An 18452-nucleotide genomic window follows, 5' to 3' on the forward strand; every position below is an offset into this window, starting at 1 on the left:
GCACATGACGCCACACCGAAAGTTCTCCCTAGAATCCACACCATATGGCAATGGGAAGTGCGATGCACATGTGGCCTCTGAATATACATACGTATGTCTATCTGCCCGCGAGTATCTGTATCTGAGCGTGTGTATCTTTGGCTGCTCGCAAGGAGTTGAATGCAACGCGGTGGCCATATCACATCATGACGACCCAGTCGTCGACTTCATCATCTCCGGGTTATGGCAAAGACAACATTTCTTTAGCCAAACTCGGTGGACTGAGGAGGTCGAAGTGCAGCTTGTGGATTCCCCGGTTGCTGGATCACTTGCTTTTATACTCCAGATAAGCAGCAGCTCAGAGAAACTCCAACTTTCATCAGGCGTCGTCCTTTCGTCTGTCACTCAGCCAATCAGCCCGTCATAATTTTCCCTCCGCTGAGCTTTTGCCCGCTTCTCAGCTAGATTAAACAAATGCAAATACTTTCAAAACTTAATAAAGTCGATGGTTCCAATGCGAGAGCAAAATATTTTGTTTGCTACGAGAGAAAAATATATATTTTTCTTATCGCCTCAATTATTGGGTGCGTTCAGCATGGGTATTCAGATTATTGATTAGTGATTTATTGTTTGGCATTGTTTATACTCATTGTTTTTCTCGAATGGAGAGATGATATGGTTGTGTTGTGTTGAACACAAAAAAAGAGAAATACATGTTGACTCTATATTATTAAGCAATCTGTTACAATAAATAATTATTTTATGACCATCCGATATTTTAATGGCAAATCAAGTGTTAAAATTTTCTGTTGAGGCCGCCTATTGTTTTTCATGTGTCTACATACAATTGTTGTTCTTTTTCATCTTTCATACGATTCAATTTGTTGAAATATAACGACGTCGTACAATTCAATTTGGTAATCTGATCTGTTTTTATTATATGACAGCTTTATTTGCCTATATTTTATTGTTTTAATAGACACTGATAAGGCTGTATATGTGAGTGTGTTTTTAGGAATATAATAGTGATAGTCAACAAAGTAATCTTTTTTAAGATGGATTGAGATATCATAATGATGGTAAATTGCTTTTTAAAGATGATATTATTTTATACTGGTAGAGTAACGGCGGTCCGATTGTAAAGTTAGTTAAATAAAACGAAGAGGTTCTTTGCCGTAAACTAAACCGATTTACGTTGGGTAGATCAGCATTAGTTGGTGCATTAAATTAATGGCCGATAAATGGAATCGGTGAGCCTGGCTGCTTGGTAAATGGCCAAGAACACGTAACGGAAATCTGAAGTTAGCCTTTCCCCCCTCGAACCCCCCCGTTTGTCGGCGCGTGCTTTGCTTACAGCACATTTGAAAAGTCCCCGGTTAAAGTGGGGCCTTGGAGACCAATTTATATATATCTACGGAGGAGGTTGGCTACCAACTAAATACGAAACACGAACTATGTGGGCGTTCCAGCCGGTTGAGTTGGCCAAAAGCGAGCTGTGGGGACTGGAGCCCATCCCAAGGAATTCGCAGTTCCTTTCTCCACTTCCGAGGAACGTGATTTTCAATGTCGTTTCCCTTTTGTTGGCGTCGAACGGAAAATTATGATGCGAAACGAAAATGCGAAAGAGACGAGTACGAATACGAGTTGAGAATGAGTGAGAAGGTGTATCCGGGGGATACGAGGGGGCTGTCGAGAAATGAAAAAAAATTGGCAGAAGGAAAATAAGAAAAACAAAAAAGAAAACACAATGGTCGACCAATGATGATGATATCTACACAGACAGAAAGTTTTTATAATTTATGTTATATTTCTTTAGTATGTTACAAAAATACAGGTCTCTCAAAAAAAGATAACTTTCAAATTTTAAATATTTGAAAAATATAAATTTATTTTCGGTTGTCAAAATATAGTGATAAAGATGATGTAAAAAACGTTTAAAAGATTTTAAGATAACTTATTTTAGAAAAGTGCCTGGTAGTCTTTGTACATTTTTATAAGTGTGATAAGTGATAACTAAACTAACTAATTTACTAAAATTTATTTTCTTCAAAGTGTACCCCCTCTCGATGCGAAGTAATGGCAATGGAAATGGAAAAACTCAACAAAATCAAAGAATATAAAATAGAGGGGCAAACAACAAAGAGCTGCAGGCAGAATGCCAGAACCAGAAACGAAAACTAAAGTTGAAACGCTTTTAGACATTTCCGAGATACACACGCGGACACAGGCACTGATACACACATATGTATATTTCAAGTTTCCTAGCCTCGATTTTCCGTTTTTTCCTCAACGTTTAAATATTTCATTTTGTCAAAAAAAGAATGGAGCAAGGAATGCACCGAAAAAATGGAAAAAACAGCGGCAAATGGGGAAACGAGAGCAGCTGCCAAAGCTTTTAGGTAAATTAAATAATTTTTCCTCCGCTCCTGTCATTTTAGTCGGAATGAAAAATTGCTGGGGCAGCACGAATAGTTTAGTTTATTTTAGCCAGAGCTCAAAAATGACACCATGATTGCAGTGGCAATCCATCAAGGAACTACAGAAGCATTCTTGCTTAATTTATGGCTTAATAAACCCAGTATCTCTCGCCGCGGGATATACCAAACCATACCAATGTTAATCAGATATTCCCGGCGCAGAAGCTCGAAGACAGCTCGATTGAAATATGGCCGCGGCGGAAATGCTAAATGGGATTGGGCCCAGAGCTGTGGGTATGCCATGGGTATGGGTATGGGTCTGGCATGGAAATGCATTCCCATTCCCGATTACCAATCTACCAATTACCATTCCCGGCATCGCATGTGCACCGGATAATGTCAATCAGCGAACATTCTTCATTTTTGTTTACTCACTCACCTTGGGGCGTTCGCCATGCTGTGGCCTCTTGTTTGCTTTCAAATTTCCTGCCTGCTGGCCATTTTATTTGTTCAAGGAGCTGGTTCCCGAGACTTCAAGACATCGGGGAGTTGAAAGCCAGCACCGCGCACTTCGACTGGAGATTGACTTTCAAATAAACAATACCTCGGCTCGATGGAACTGGGCTGCTGGCTTTTGGCCCGGCCAGCGGGCAATCAATTGGCCAGGCTGAATTTGATTCGGCCTCGATCAATCAGGGGCCATAAATCATAATTGCCAGGCAATTTGTTTTGGGCAGGGAAATCGACTTGGCCCCATCGATTGCCGCTAGGCGCAAATGCATTGGCCATAGAGTGCTCTTAATTGCGATAAGAAATGTTTCTGGTCTGTGGGAATTCGAAGTTAATTGCTTGCGAATGGAACTGAACAGCCTGAGACCGTTATTTGTAATTTATAAAAAATATATACTCTATGTAATAAATCTAACTGTTATTACTTTACAAAAGTTCCCAGTTTTGTCATACAAAATTACTATTTATGCATATTATTTTTAGGAAGCAACAAGGAGCCAAATATTTCTTAGTGAATCAGTATTCTTAAAATGTATAAATACAATTTTAGGGCATATTTAGTTCTAACTCCTTTCTATAAATATTAGCTAAATACACGTACAATTACAAATATGAAGGGAGTTGATTAACCATTTCAAGTGTGCCATTCCTTAAGTACTTTATTAAATCCACATGCTTATAATTCTAAATCCCCTTCTCTCTCCCCCCTTTCTGGCCATAAATCCTCGTCGATGTCTCCATTTTCGTGTACATCCATTGGACGGCCATTACAACCACAATTGACACAGTGATTTACGGCAATGAAAATTATTCACCTGCACAACCAGCCAACACACACATGCGAATCGGAGGACGACACACCTGGGCAGAGGAAAAGTGGAAAAAGCGGAGGAGGGGAGACCGCAGGCGACGCTTTGTCATAAAAAATAAAACGAAATTGTCGTCACTTTTATGACTCCCTACCGTGGGCCCGGTTAAGATTCAGATTCCAGCTTTTCAGGCAGTGGGAAGTCGTATTTTAGGCAGCTCCTTAAAAAGTCACTTGAACGGAAAACGCAATGTATACCTCCACGTTCGTAAATAACGAAATACAGAAGCCGTTGAAGAACGGTAAAGCTTCTTGTGCTTTTGTGGACTTTTTTAATGAGCTGTCAGAATTATCATAAAGCAATTAAACGCATTTCACACTCATAACCGTAGGCAAGTATTCAATCCGCACGCACTGCTGCCACGCCCCCAGCCGATACACCGCCCCTGCGGGCGAGCCGTGTCTTTGCCACTGACACTAATTGGTTGCTTTATGGCCCAGTTAAATCGTAAAACTCAAATTTTATGCTTTGTCACTGAAACGATTATGACGTCCGCTGCTCGTCCTCAGCTTCGTCCTCCCAAGAATTCGCCGTCAATCCGGGAATCCCGTCAAGTGGCTTCATCTCCGCCGTCCGTTCCCGTAATGCCCCTGATTTATGTCCCCGCCCGAGTTATTTGCGCCAATTTACAGATTGATTTCGGTCTTAAGTTTTTACTGTCCCCTGTTTATTCATCGTCTTTTGCACCTACTTAATTTTCCACAGCAGGATTTTTGGATAACGAATCCCCCATATGTTTACTCAGGGTTATAATGAAACCAGTTATCGTAATCACTGATTATCCCGGGGTAATAACACCCATAAAAATTAAACAGCGCCTTAAAAGTTATCAAATCGTACAAAATTCGTATTAATATTTAAGCAGTTTAAGTAATTTAGAAGTGATTTTAATATATTATAATTGATAATACTTTACTTTAATGTTTATTCTTATCTTAATGTAAAAATTTCATACTTAATCTTTTTTCATTGCCAAAGGCTATGGATAAAAAGTGTCTTTTTTTAAATATTTGTTATGTATCTGTAATAATTTCCATATATATTTCCATATATTTCCTAATTTCCCAATGATTAAATTAACAAAAAAGTAATATCTCCATTCCGTGAAGGTCATGCATAATTTGACCTCTCCACTCGCTGTTCGCTCTATTCAAATGTGCGAAGTAAACAAAATAAAAACAAAAAGAAAAAGGCGAAAAATAAATGTTTGTGTTCGACTTGAATGTGTAGGCGCATTGTTTCAATAACAAACAATGCGATATATTTAAACGGTTCCACATGCGAGTGTGGCTATGGGTGTATTTTCCGAACCGATTGATTTGTTTATGTGGGTGAAGGCGCGAAACTGTGACGAATGGAGCGGCAATCGGGAATGGAAATGATAATTAACCGCACCTTATCACGAAATGCTGCCCTCGATTGGATGCTTCTTACACTCGCCCTTGTCCCTGTACTTTTTTCATAATAATTTCAATTATAATAAATGATCTTTGATTATACTGATCTTGGAGGAACTCCTATTGCAGCCAAGACACGAACCTCCAATTGGGAGGGAAAAGACTTTGTTCAACGAGAAGACTTTGTCCAACATTGTTGTTGTGCGATTGCCTCAATCATTCTTATCAGCAAAAAGCAGAGCTCTGCCTTTGTTTGGTATTTGCCACCCACAATGCATTCAACTTTGTTGCCAAGCGAGCGAAAAACTTATTATATTCCGCCTCCCGTGCGACCCCCCTCAAAAAATGAATGCAAGCCCAAAAAAAGGCGAGAAAAATAAGCAGGGCGAGTGGGAAAAGCTGGCAGAGCAGCGGAAATCGTAAAAAAAGGAAATTGCATTTCCCCAAAGCAGAAGCAGCGAAACTTGCGCAGGACTTTTGAGATTCTATTAAATTCTAACAAGATTTCAAGCTGTGTGGTGCGGGAAAAGGAAGAGCGCGGGAAGTGCAGCGTCCAATAAGCAAATGGCAGCTGTCACTGTGGGCGAAGAGAGAGAGAGAGTGCGGAGAAAGGGGAAAGAAGAGCAAACAAAAACATTGGATCCCAAAAAGCAACGCGCCAAAAAGAAAAACAAAAAGAGCGGAGATGTGAGCGCCAAAGAGCGCTACGTGAACAGGTGCAGCTGTAAAAGAAGAGAAGCTAAGAGCATTGGTTAAGAGCGTTAGCTCACCAATACATATGCACTTTAAGAGAGCTCAGGTAAGAGAGTGGCACCCATACCAAGAAAAAATCCAATTGGAAGAGAGCGAGTGTGTGAGTGTATTGGTAAGCAAGAGAGCGGCTGAATTTGAATGTTTTGGAATTCAGTTGGGGTTTTAAAAAACTATGAAAACTGATAAAGGCAGCTTACACAATAAAATTTTTGAAATTTTTCGTTATTTTGAATAAATAAATAAAAATACATTTTTAAAACTGATAAACTCCAACTGGTTTTTGAATATTACTTTCCAACTAGTTTCTAAACTTAGTGGCGACCTTCACCTTTTGGTTTGTGTATTGTCTAAGCCTCGGCATTTCTGCGCATCCTTGCTCAGTATATTATATACCCCTCTCGCTCTAAGCCACCCCTAACAACCGTTACTTACCCTGGGCAACTTCCTTCGATTCTCGGCGTTTGTTTTAGCATTTTCCTTTTTTTTGGGGTGACGACGCAGGCGCAAAACTCTCCGGCCCCCTCTCGCTCGCAATCCTGTCTTCTGAGCCTCTGGTTTTTCGGGTGCCCCGAAATTCGGTCGCTCACGTCGCAAGAACTTCACAACTGCCGACGTCGCAGGTGAGTGGCGAGCAGAGCAGCATGGCCGCCCTGGAATATGAATGCCGAATGGCCGTTGGCACGAGCGAGAGAGGGAGAGCGGGCGGCGAGCACGCTCTCTTTCACATCCATGATGGCTGCCGCTGCCGCTGTCGCTAGGCAACCATTGAAATGCGGAGGCAGCGCTGCCGGCGTCACCGTCGCAGCCCGATTCTCCCGCATTCCAACGGCATTCCGCTCTTTTCTCCTCTTCTTTTTTTCTTTGGCCCGGCCATCATGTCTCTCCACTAAATCCACTTCTTCTTCGCAGCGAATTCGCATGGCCGACATTTTCGATCCAGCCGACGGCATTTTGTTTGGGAGCTGAAAGAAAAAATATCACAAAATACATTTAATTAAAATATCATATTTATCGTATCATATTATTTTGCACCTTTTTTTTATGACAACTTTTTAAAAAACTTTTTATCCTAAATATAAATCAAAAAGGTATATTTTATTACAGACTGTACCGCTAATAAAAACTTCGAAAAGTACATTTGGATCCACATCTTCGCTTTTAACAGTTTAGACAGAACCAAAATAGTTTTCATTATCTTAACTTATTAACAAGACTTATTAAAAGAACCCTATACAAAGAGCATGAAATTAAAAAAGTATTTCAAAATGATCTGGCTATTTTTTTCAATTGAAATATTGAAAAACAACGTATTAATATAAAGTCCATGATATTGTCAAATACAAATGACATCGATGAACCCAAATCTTGTATAGTATTATAAAAATATCTGTAAGTCACAATTATTTTTCTAATTAATTGGGAGCTTATTCAAGATATTAGCTTCCCTTTAAAGGATTATTTGAAAATCATTTTTTTCTATTTGTTTTTGCGGTTTCTCTCTGGCTTATTAGATGATCTAAGACCATCCGAGAAACAACAATCAGTACCGCCCCCAGCGCATTTTACAATTTAAACTTTAAACTTGTATTAAAAGCAATTTGAAATGAATCAGCGTTTAGTTTTATTGGAGAGAGCAAAATACATTAGCGAAACTATTTCTTGGGGCAGGCAATAAACCGAGACAAGGACCCTTGCCAGAATTAAAAGTGTCCAATTTGATTTCCATCGCCGACGAACAAAGGCAGCGACGCCTCGTTGACATTTGCCAATAAAAATAAATAAAATACCATTTGTTCAGGAATCCGACATCAATGCCCCACGTCTGTGGCCCAAGTTTCCTAGACTTTTGGCCACGCTCACCGGCGGCGACTAAAAATAAATGCCGTCTTTTAGTCGGGGCGTTCAGGGAACAATTTTGGGGGCGTGGGGCGGCCCCCAGGGGGAGGGAGTGGGTGTGTGTGTGCGTTGCGCATTTTAATACAATTTAATGCCCCATCGTGCGCCACCTCGACCTCCACCACGGGCACAAGTATATTCCCTAGTCCACCCATCACCAATCGAACGCGATAGCATCAAAGTTGGACCTGGAGCTGAAATTGGGATCGAGATTGCAGGGATTCCTGGGCCTGCCGAAAACCGAATTTCCGGGGCACTAGCAAAGCCGTACTTTTATTGGAAATCGTTTATCCCGGCAACAAAGTCTCAGCACGAGAAACGTGTCTTTGGTTGGTAAAATAACAACGGAAAAGTAGGGTACAGTGGTGGGAAACACATCATCAAGGAATTAACTATATTTGGAATTATATACTTTCCTAACTATAAATTATAAATAATAAATAATTTACAATGTAAGCCACTTCGACTGATGGTAGTTGCATTAATTTTAGATTTTATATAAGTAAGTATAAAAGCATTATAGAATATTGGGTATTTTCAAATTGTTTCATGCAAAAAATATTTTTTTTTAGATTTTAATTTTATTATCGCATTTGAACTAAGCGTTATGCACACTTTACTATTTATTAAGGAGATAAAATAAATAAATTGATAAGCCCATAAATATTTAAGTGGATGCTAGTGCTTCTGCTTGGTTGAATGGGGCCTTTAACTAGTTATATTTTGTATAAGAAATCCAGCACAAATGCACACATTTTACCAGCAAACCAAACTTTAATGTGTGAATAATGAATGAACAAATACTGTGACTGTTAGCTTTTAAATCGAATCACTTCTGTTTCATTAATAGCCGCTGCACAAGTATTTAAATTAATTTATAAGGAAAACAGCTAATGGCCTCAGCTGCAGAAGAATCGTCTCTGCTCAAAATCAAGTCTCTTAGGAGCAGCTTCGAAATGTTTTTAAGCTAATTAAGTTTCCCCCACAACCAACCCACTGTATCGAGTGCTTATAACTCCCCACCCCAACTCGCTTTTGTTTTCGGCCTTGCCATTTAAGTCACAAACGGCGGAATTAGTTTTCCGTTTCGTTGGCATTTCAGATGCCGGGCATTATTCTGGGCCCATCCTCCCTCGCATTGATATGCGGCCCCATCTATCGGAACCCCCATCCACGCTTCTCCATTTCCCATTCCCATCTCCTCATCATTATGCGCTTCAGAGCTTTTCGGGATTTTCTACTTCATTGCTATTATCGGAGCCCAGTGAATAGATGGTGTGGATGTGGATGGTATGGGGTTATGCCGGGTCTCATCTGGAATCGCACTAATTTGGCTCGGGACCAGCCCCGCCCACCTTCCAGCGCCCACCGCCCACCGAGGCGTGTGTAGTTGTCGTTGCCCCGATTTTATGATGATGAGTTCAGAGTTCGGGCATGTTCTGCATTAATCGCATCACTTTATGTGGAGCGAGAGCTCTGCGGGCTCTTGGCAACCTGATTTCCAGCTGGGCCTCGAACTCTTTCGATCTACGGCGGATTCCCAGGGATTTCATAATGTCCTCACATAACAGCGATAGGCCGTAAAAAAAGAGGTCAACCCAACATGACCCTGGAACAGATTTCAGATGAAAACGAGAGCAGTTCGATCAAATTTATTGCTGCCGGCTGACCTTCGGTTTTCGGTTTTCGGATTTCGGGATTCACGATTCAAATTTCATATTTCACGGCCTTAACTGGAGCGACAGGATTCCCTCGGTCCGTTCTGGGCCAATAAAAGCATTAATGACCATAACAAACGCCTTTGTGCCGCAGTTGCAGTGGTTGCCCCTCGAGGTCGTTTATCCCGCTGCGTATTTGGTGCGCGCAACTCGTTCGGGTTATTGTAACAGCTAAAAACTATCCGTACTCCTGTGCTCCTACACATTATCGTTGCCGTTCTTGAGGCCTTTTAAGGCCACTTTTTATCTTGTTGTTCACTTAGAAAAAATCTCTACAACCGCTATTCGTTTTGGAAACACCTCAAGGACTTCACAAATATAACAGTATTTTAAAATATGTTTGCATAATTATAGTATAGGAATAGCCAGATTATGGTATAGTCATTGAAAAAATAATTTTTTTTACTTTGGATATTGGTATTGAAATAATTTTATAAGGTGATGCAGAACTCCTGTTCTTATAAACATTATATTGTTGAAAAAGTATTTGGTCTTTAATTTTTTTTTCTTTGCCCCTTGTTTGATATTTGTATATTTATTCTCGGTGTGTCGGACTCTTATCCTCCATCGTATCGTATGGAATATGTTTTTGGATTCTTTCGCCGGGCCCCATAACGGGCCTTGAGTTATGCGAGGCTGGGACCCGAGATAAACCCGTTCTCCCTCCCTCGCTCCCGACTCGAACTCATTTAATCCATGAAATGGGAATGCTTTAAGTCGCTGCTCGCTGGTTAGAAATTCTATTTTATGCTTGGGTTCCCATCGCCAACGCCATCGCCATCTCCATCTTCATCGGCATGGCCGTTGCCATCGTCTGCCAGCGATTCAGCCAGCCAAATGGCGATGGCATCTTGCCATGCAATTCGAGCCGGGGGCGTGGATGGTTGCGGATGAGGATGAGGATGTGCCTGCGGTGGGTGTGGCATGGAGTCCCTTGAATCCTGCTTGCTCGCCTGAATCGCGCTGGGTTTCTAAGTTTTTTCGCCAACAATTTTATGCATGCGCTACACTGAACGAAGGTAAATTAATATGGTAAAATCCCTTGCAAAAATATTTTGGAAGAGAAATTACAGAATTTTTTTATTCAATAATTGTCGAAGGCCTCCGCAGCCAGGGCTCGGTAATATAGTATTAAGTTTAACATCTTATGATAAGCTTAATTTGTTAAATAAATAAATAAATAAATTATTCTTCATGCAAATATCCATGAAATAAACGTAACATAACTAAGCACAACCATTTTATTAGATCTACAAGTTATATTAAAATCTTTAATTTGCTTTTTATACAAGCAGTTTGTAAGGAATATCTGTATACTCTATTTTCTTCAGTGTATTTGTAATTTAAGCCAGAGGGCCAAATGTGAAAAACTGAAAAAGGGCAAAAAATGTAAAAGGAGAAAACAAGAAAAGAAAGGAGAAAAAATAAAAGCTGCTGCTCGACGACGTCGACATAAAACTTGCAAAATAAGTTTCGCATGTTTCAGCAAACTCAGGTAGGGAAAAAAGGTTGGGAAAAAGGGCGGAGAGCAGGGGGTGGGGCTGCCAAAGGGCAGATGAGGGGGCGGCAAAGGGCATTCGGTGCCTTGAATATGCAGCAAATATTCTTCAAACGGCTCTGACGTCGGCTCCATTTTATATGCGCAGTGCTCAGGGGGCGGTGTGGGGTCCACCCACCTTAACAGCTCACTCCCTGCCATTCAGCCAAAACCCCACCCCCCGACCCATCCAGGTAAATGAAAAGATGGTCGCCGGTAAGCCGAAGGGGGCGAAACACGAAATGTACTCCAATTTAATCAAGAATTCTATTCTGTAAATTACTTGCACAAAAACACGATGGAAGGTCGAGCCGGGCCAGAAAGGGTGGGGAGCAGACCTCCTTTCACAGCGCGAATTTCCATTTCATGTTACAAAAACGTAAGAAGCCCTGGAATTACCTGTAGTTGGAGCCGTAAAGCTTCTATAAGGAAAAGAAAATAAAGGTTTTTTTCTAAAAAGAATTAAGTGCATTCGGCACTCAAATGGAACTTAGTCATCTTGTATACGATGTCTTGAAACTAATATTAAATCCTTTTAGAATCTGTTTAAACTTTTCTTAGTCATAAACAAGCAACCTTGATTTCTTTGATAAACCAAACCTTTGTGATTTCTCCCCGCATATTTATTCTGAATGCACAAAAATGTAAATTTATAGAAACTTTTCCCTCAGCTTAAGTGAACACAATAAATACTAAACTAATGTTCATAATCAGGTTGATAATTGAAGATGACATTTTGGGTTGCCATTAAATAAACATGAACATAAGCGACAAAGATCGAACAAAGGGATAGCAGGTGGAAACGACTGTTTTTAAAACCGCTATTTCTATTCACACTTCTTGGGCAGACTAAGCGCTTTAAAATCAATTCCCCAGCTTGGTTTTCGTTTGCCCTCGAAAAACACTTTCCCCCCAAAGAGCATTCCGCCTGTAAAACTGTAAAAATATGCCTGCTCCCCGATTCTCGAGATGCATAAATTGATATTCGAATACTTATGCATTCGGTCCTCCGCCCCTTAACGACTCCAACACAAGGCGGGCCCATACAAATAACCCAGACACAAGATGAAGTCACGGGAAAACGAGTCCGGAAAAAGATGGATGGCAATGGGAATGGAAAAAAGGAGGGAGATGAATGGCTGGCGTTGTTATTGAAATAAATTATTATAAATAAATACGCCAGGCGAATTTATGAAGTCGTAGTTGTCGGCTATGACGTTATGGTGTTTTTCTTTCTGTCCGTTCGGCTTGTCCGTTGTGGGGAATCCACTGCCATTATTTTTGTTTATGTCCGCCGGTAGAGAGGCCGGCCCGAAAAACAACGTGGAGCGCCGTTAAAACAAACAGCTTATTGCCCCAAAAGGGAGTCGATGTTGATGGACAACGTACTGCCCGTTCTGTCCGTTCTGTCCGTACAACATATATATAAGTCTGGGGCGCCAATGACTGACATTCATAACTGAAGAAGTTTAATGGAGCGGGGGACTGACTCTTGAATTTGTTTATCTTTCGTTTGTCAACATCATGTCGATTTCAGTTCCAGCATGTTTATTTGTTTGCCTTCGATGCCTGTATACATTGCGCTGCCAATTGAATTCGTTTCAATTTATTTACTGCCCGAGAAATGAAAGGAAACTTTGTTTGCGCCAGGGGCGTGGGTCTGGACTTTTATGGCAGGGCTAAAAAAAAGTGGGAAAAATGGGTGGGAGCAGGAGGTGACAGTTCAATTAGAAAGCGGAATAGGCTGGATGCCAAAACACATTCAATCGGAACGAGGAGGGCCAGCTGTCATGGCCAGGAGTCTACGGATTCCGAAGGAGATGTCTTCGACTTGACGGAGGGAAATTAATTGCTGGGGACTGGAGACAGAGCTGGGCAATCATTCGGTGGTGCCCCCGCTTTTATGGCACAGAGATTCAAATAGTTTTGAACTTTTCGCATCTCCCAGGATTCTTGATGCTGAGCCAAAAACTAGAAACTCCCATAAGAAAGTTTACGATGCGAGCAGAGCGCATATGTAAATACACAGGGGCGAATCGGGACAGTTGAAGTTGCTCCGGGCCTCAATTAAAGGCCTCTTAATTGCAAGGCCCATTGGGGGAACTCCGGGGTTGAGAGTTTTCCAGCAAATTTACTTGGAATTTAATCAGCAATCGCAATGGGGCGAGAAGGAGACATCTTGACAAGTGTTTTTACCGTGGGGGTACGCTTGGGGTTTCTAATCTCCCAACTTTGTTTTGGACTTCAAGAGGTTTGTGATTTTAATGGTCTGTTTTTTTTTTTTACAGTGCAACATTGCAAAGGGCTCGCTTTCGTTGGCAACATTTCGCCACGCTTCCTTGGCAGCCAGAATTGCTTTGCCCAATAACGCGCAGCGAAATTCGCTTGGCTCCAACAGCGCTGTCAGCGATCTGTGGCTTTTACGAGGACCTCCTTCCGCCCCGATTTCCCCCTTTTAGCCCCGTTTTCCTGCGCCAGTCCTTGTTCGCGTTTTAAGCGTCGAGGCAACAAAACTGGAAATGCAACCAGCGCGAAATTGCAGCAGCAGCAGCAGCAGCGGCAGCAGCAAGGAGCCAACTCGGGAGTGGCTAGAACACCACATCGGGTTGGAGCCAAGGATGAGGATGAGTTGCAGGAAACCGACCAGAGGCGCCAGTTGGCTAAGCACATATAAAAAAGTTTAGCTGGTTTAAGGTGGGGCCCCAATGAAATCATTTACAGCTGCAGCCAAAGGAGCTGCCGAACCCAGCGATGAGTCCAAGCCACACTGGACAACAAGGTTTCGGAAACAAATGCATCAAGGGATGTTACAAATTCAGAAACCATTTTTAGAACATTTTAATGCTGCATTTCCTATATGTAACATCATTAAATATGGCATATTCGATTAAAATACGAATGGAAAATAGAAATACGTAGATCTTAAGTGCTAGAAATTGTTGCTTAAAATTGTGCAAAAGCATTTTCTTGACCAACGTTTTTCCTAAACCGAAAAACAAGAACATATTGCATTTAATAATAACCACATTTCAAGACATTTTAGCCAATGTGTAATTTTCTTAAATTAAGCCAAAAGGTATGCTTTAAAATGCTTTCTCCGCTTTCTTACAGCTAGAGCTGCTTGCCCAACATATTTAAAACATTATTACGTCGAAGAGTAAAGAATGCACTTGCATTACTTTAGGCAATCCTAACTTGTTACACAGTGCTGAGCCCACTGGCAAATCGATGGGAAAAATAAAACCAGATAGAGGGAAAAACTGTGGGTTGCAAGAGAGTTAGATGTCGTTGACAAAACGGGGATATGTGTGTGTGTTTGTGCATTAAGCATGGGCGGTGGTGGGTGGGCGTGGCATTTGTCGTGACTCGGTGACTTATTACTTTTCATGCTGCTCTCGTTTCTTTTCCACTGGCGGTTGTTGGATGCTGTCAAATGAAGTCGTAAAAAGATTGGGCAAAAAAACTTTTTTGTGGGCCACTCGCAGAAATACATGCATATAAAAATGGCAAAGTTGGGATTAGTTTCATCAAGGATAAGCCAAATGGCTGGACATGCCAGTGGGCAGCCGGGCAGCATATAAACGAGCCAAGGAATAAGGACTCGGGCAACCGTATTCCGTGTTCCGTGCCCGTGTCCTTTCGACCGTTTTCCTATTTGCGCGGAAAACTTTTTATGCAGTTGGTGTCGGTTGATGCTGGTTGTATTCTGGCCAGCATTACGTAAATGATTCCCCCCTCAGGTTCCGATCCCCCCCAGAAAAACCAGAGGGTATGTGCGCCCGTGTTACCTTTATGGACGCACCATCTCGGCCCCGGGAAAATGTCATCTAAGCACGTTTGCAGGATCTGCATAATTTATGTTTGCATGTAGGTACGGCTGCTGGGGCGGATTACCCTAGAAAATTAGGTTTCCCATTTGATGGAGGACGCGGAGAGTGTCGCTCGTATAAAAACCCGACACGACCTGGCCGCCATCTTCATAACTCCGGGAGTGGTGCGACACGTGGAGAGGTGGTTGGATGGTTGTATGCTGCATGCCCAAATGAATTTATATATATATATATATATTTGTGTGCTCGTTTTATGACTAATATCTCGGAATATCTCTGGGCAAATGGCGGGGGGACACTCTGGCAGACTATCCACACCTCCACGTCGTGCACACACGGTGGCATATTTTGCAGCGCTGTGAAAAATAAAACAGCAGAATAAAAACAACAACGAAAAAGAGGGAAAACACCGAGAAAACAAGTATAAAAATTTGTTTTTCCAACATTTGTCAACGATGGCGCGCTGGCGATGAGGATGACACGGGCTGACGCAAACCAAGGCTGCCACTGGGCGCCCATTTCCATCACCACCTCCGATTCCATCCCGCTCATGGCTCTCGGTTCCCGGTTCCTGGTTCCCAGTTGGGCATTTTTGATACCCTGATCCATGAGTCCTCTGCCCTCGAAAAAATCTCTATATCCCCGCTGCATGTGTTTGTCGTTGTTTGCATGTGACGAACTCTCCGAGTGCTCGTTGCCACCTCCACCCATTCTGTTTTTCCCGCCTCAGGTGCCCATGGGTCGTATCAGAGCTGCACGGTGGGTTTAACAAATTATAGTTATAAGTTAAGCTCCAAATAATATTTTTGTTTTGTTCTGTATATTTATAATAATCGTTATTTTCTAACTAAATTGAATTTAATTTCTTTAAAATATACCTTAAGCATCTAAGAATCTTTTCTTTTTAGGAATATGCTTAAAATATCTTAACTGAATGAAGAAATACATTTCCAGCACATGGTATATGTTTTGTAACTTGAATTTTGGTTAAAATTATTATCATTTTAACAGAGATTTAAAATCGGTTGTAACGTCTTTCTGAAGACTTTTTTGAATTTTTAACAGGTAATCATATTTTTTGTTTGATCGTACTAACAGTTAGGAGAACAAAAACAAATTTTTTTTTATTTTTTTAAAAATGGTACAAAGAAGTTTTATATTTATAGGTTATAGTCCAAATCTGTCGGTTTTGTCCCACTGTGTTTCCCCTTAGCAGTGTTTTGGGACCGCCGCACAAGTTGCAGCTTTGTAGACACCACGTATACGGGTTTCTGCCTCGCTCCGGTTGGTCTGCCACTTGGCACTTGGCACTGGGAACTGGAAAATAAGAACTGGGAACTTGGGCATTGGGACTTGAACTCGTACCCGTGCTCGGACGGAGCTCTTTGCTTATGCATGTCGCATGAGCAATAACAATATTTCCTCACTGTCGCATTCGCTGCTTATTCTTTTCGATTTGCTTATTCGCATTTGGGTTTTTAGCTTCTTTTTTTTGGTTCAGTATGCTTGTTTTTTTCGTTTTCCATTCGCTTATTTGCAGGGATCATGATATTCAGGGACTTTCTGGGTAGTGGGAGTGGGAATGGGAACACATGTATTTGGATTTACAGCGGAGGCAAGAAATGAGAAGAACGAAATTTAAAATTGATGTACATATATTCCCATTCCTTATTCGCATCGAGACATGTGTGGGCCGGCAGTATCTGTATCTGCGACTGAATATATACATATATCTTGAATCTCTGGGCCCGTGCATTCCGTACATATAGCTCTCCCCATTCCTGCGAAATGATATCCCACTCCCCTTCTAGACGATGGCATATCATAACTTTCTGCCCCATTCTGTTCTGTTTGCCATAAATGAAATCCACGCGAACGCGACACGTTTTCCTGATGTTCAATGTTCGTAAATTGAAAACAACAAAAGCAAAATATTGAAATTTTCGCTGTGCCCTGAATATTGAGTTTGGTTTTCCGAAAATATTACATTCGATGCGGAGCGACCATCAAAGTTCGTTGTAAACTTGCCAACTGCGGTGGCCACCGGAAATGGAAAGACGAGATGACGCTAGTCATTGGCTACAAACTTGCTGATGTGTTGAAGGGATTTACGTTTCGCCGTATATCAAATTTAATCGGGATTGGCAGAAAGCTTTAATTTCAGAGAATGTCGAGAGGCATTTCTATACCCGTGTGGCAAATAAATTTTTTTAAAAGGGATTTAGCATGTATTTAATGGGATTTTTTAGTGTAACATTTTCGTTTTTAATAAAATTGTTTCAAACTTAAAGGGGACTACATTTGGTATGCCTTTTATTAATAAGTACGTTATAGAAATTGTAGAAAATTACAATTAAAACCTTAAATTGTTAATTTATAAGTATTATAACTTCCTTATTCAGCTTTTATCTAAATTTGCTATGTATTTAATTGAAATTCTGTTTTTTGGGATTGTATCTGTAGAGCAAAATAAGTTTTTTAAAATATAGTAAGGGAACCAAATAGTACCAACTTGGTGTTCAGACTAATATTGTTTTCTTTCTTTTCTTGATGACAAAACCCTCTAGATCTTTACTTTATTTTCCTAATGGGCGTTCTCGTTAAGATATTACACCACTTGATCCAAGCAATGCTGGCACTCTGATTCCGAGTCACTAATCCCCGGCTCTTGGGCGTTACATCAGCTGCCCGCATTTCGGAACCCCATCACGCACTGCCCCGACCCCACTCTATGGAATAAAGGCCCCCACTTCGCCATTATCGCAACCCTTTGATATGTGAGAAGCGATTGGCAGACCGCTTATAGAAGCGAATGTCCCGCTAATTGAGCGCTTAGCCGATTGCATTCGATTCCCATTAAGAGGCCGCTGTCGCAGCGCCGAGAGCTGCGCTCGAATTAAAATTGAATCATTATTGAAATTCGTTTGTCCTCGTTCCGTTCGATCGGACCGGCTTAGCCCATTAAAATGGATAGCGATGGCCGTTAAGCGGACGGCGCACAGCGGAGGGTTAAAGGAGGAACGGCCAATGGCGGCTGAGTGTGTATTTGCATTTGGCAAATTGTAAAAATTTAATTCGCATATCATGCGCGATAATCAGCGACGTGCATTATAAACCCATAAAATCGCAAAGCGCTGCCATAAATGTGCCGAGGAAGGGGAAAGGAAGGGGAAAGGAAGGCCTCGCCAATTGTCGCATTCAACGGGCAGCGTCGATAAATATCCGTTTATATGGTAATTGTCACTGTGAGCTCGCTTCTAACTTTCTGTTCTGTTCTGTTCTCTTCGTAGGTCTGCAATTTGCATTTCTGCACAGCTGCGAATGGCGAACTGAATATTATGCAGCCAGGATGGCAATGGCATATTTATTTTATTGCCCCGGTATCGGTATTCTATAGCCCATATACCATGCCAACGGCCCCGCCCTTCTTTAAATTTTCGCATTAAATCTAGGACCAAAATGGCAGCTTGACGGCATAAAACCAAAGCACGGCGAAAAATAATAAGCCAAGGTCTATTTAAAATGGCTTATAATCATAAAAGAATT

The 18452-nt window shown here is 41.4% G+C and overlaps 1 protein-coding gene across 5 annotated transcripts in view; it reads right to left on the minus strand.

Annotated features, from left to right (window-relative positions):
• Positions 1–6879, minus strand: part of LOC119563453 — a 76891-nt gene extending 70012 nt beyond the window's left edge. For 3 of the 5 annotated variants that reach the window (XR_005222128.1, XR_005222129.1, XM_037876855.1), the window contains exon 1: positions 6358–6879. Coding sequence is in view for 2 of the 5 variants with exons in the window: in XM_037876855.1 (XP_037732783.1) it covers positions 6358–6398 (41 nt within the window). In the remaining 3 variants the exon portion in view is untranslated. Of the gene's footprint in view, positions 1–2835; positions 2957–6357 lie in introns of those variants that run through there. The other 2 variants (XR_005222130.1, XM_037876856.1) reach the window with 1 other exon arrangement.
• Between the last annotated feature and the right edge of the window lie 11573 nt (positions 6880–18452).

The sequence above is a fragment of the Drosophila subpulchrella genome, chromosome 3R, assembly GCF_014743375.2.
Source record: "Drosophila subpulchrella strain 33 F10 #4 breed RU33 chromosome 3R, RU_Dsub_v1.1 Primary Assembly, whole genome shotgun sequence".
In the NCBI taxonomy this organism is placed as follows: Eukaryota; Metazoa; Arthropoda; class Insecta; order Diptera; family Drosophilidae; genus Drosophila; species Drosophila subpulchrella.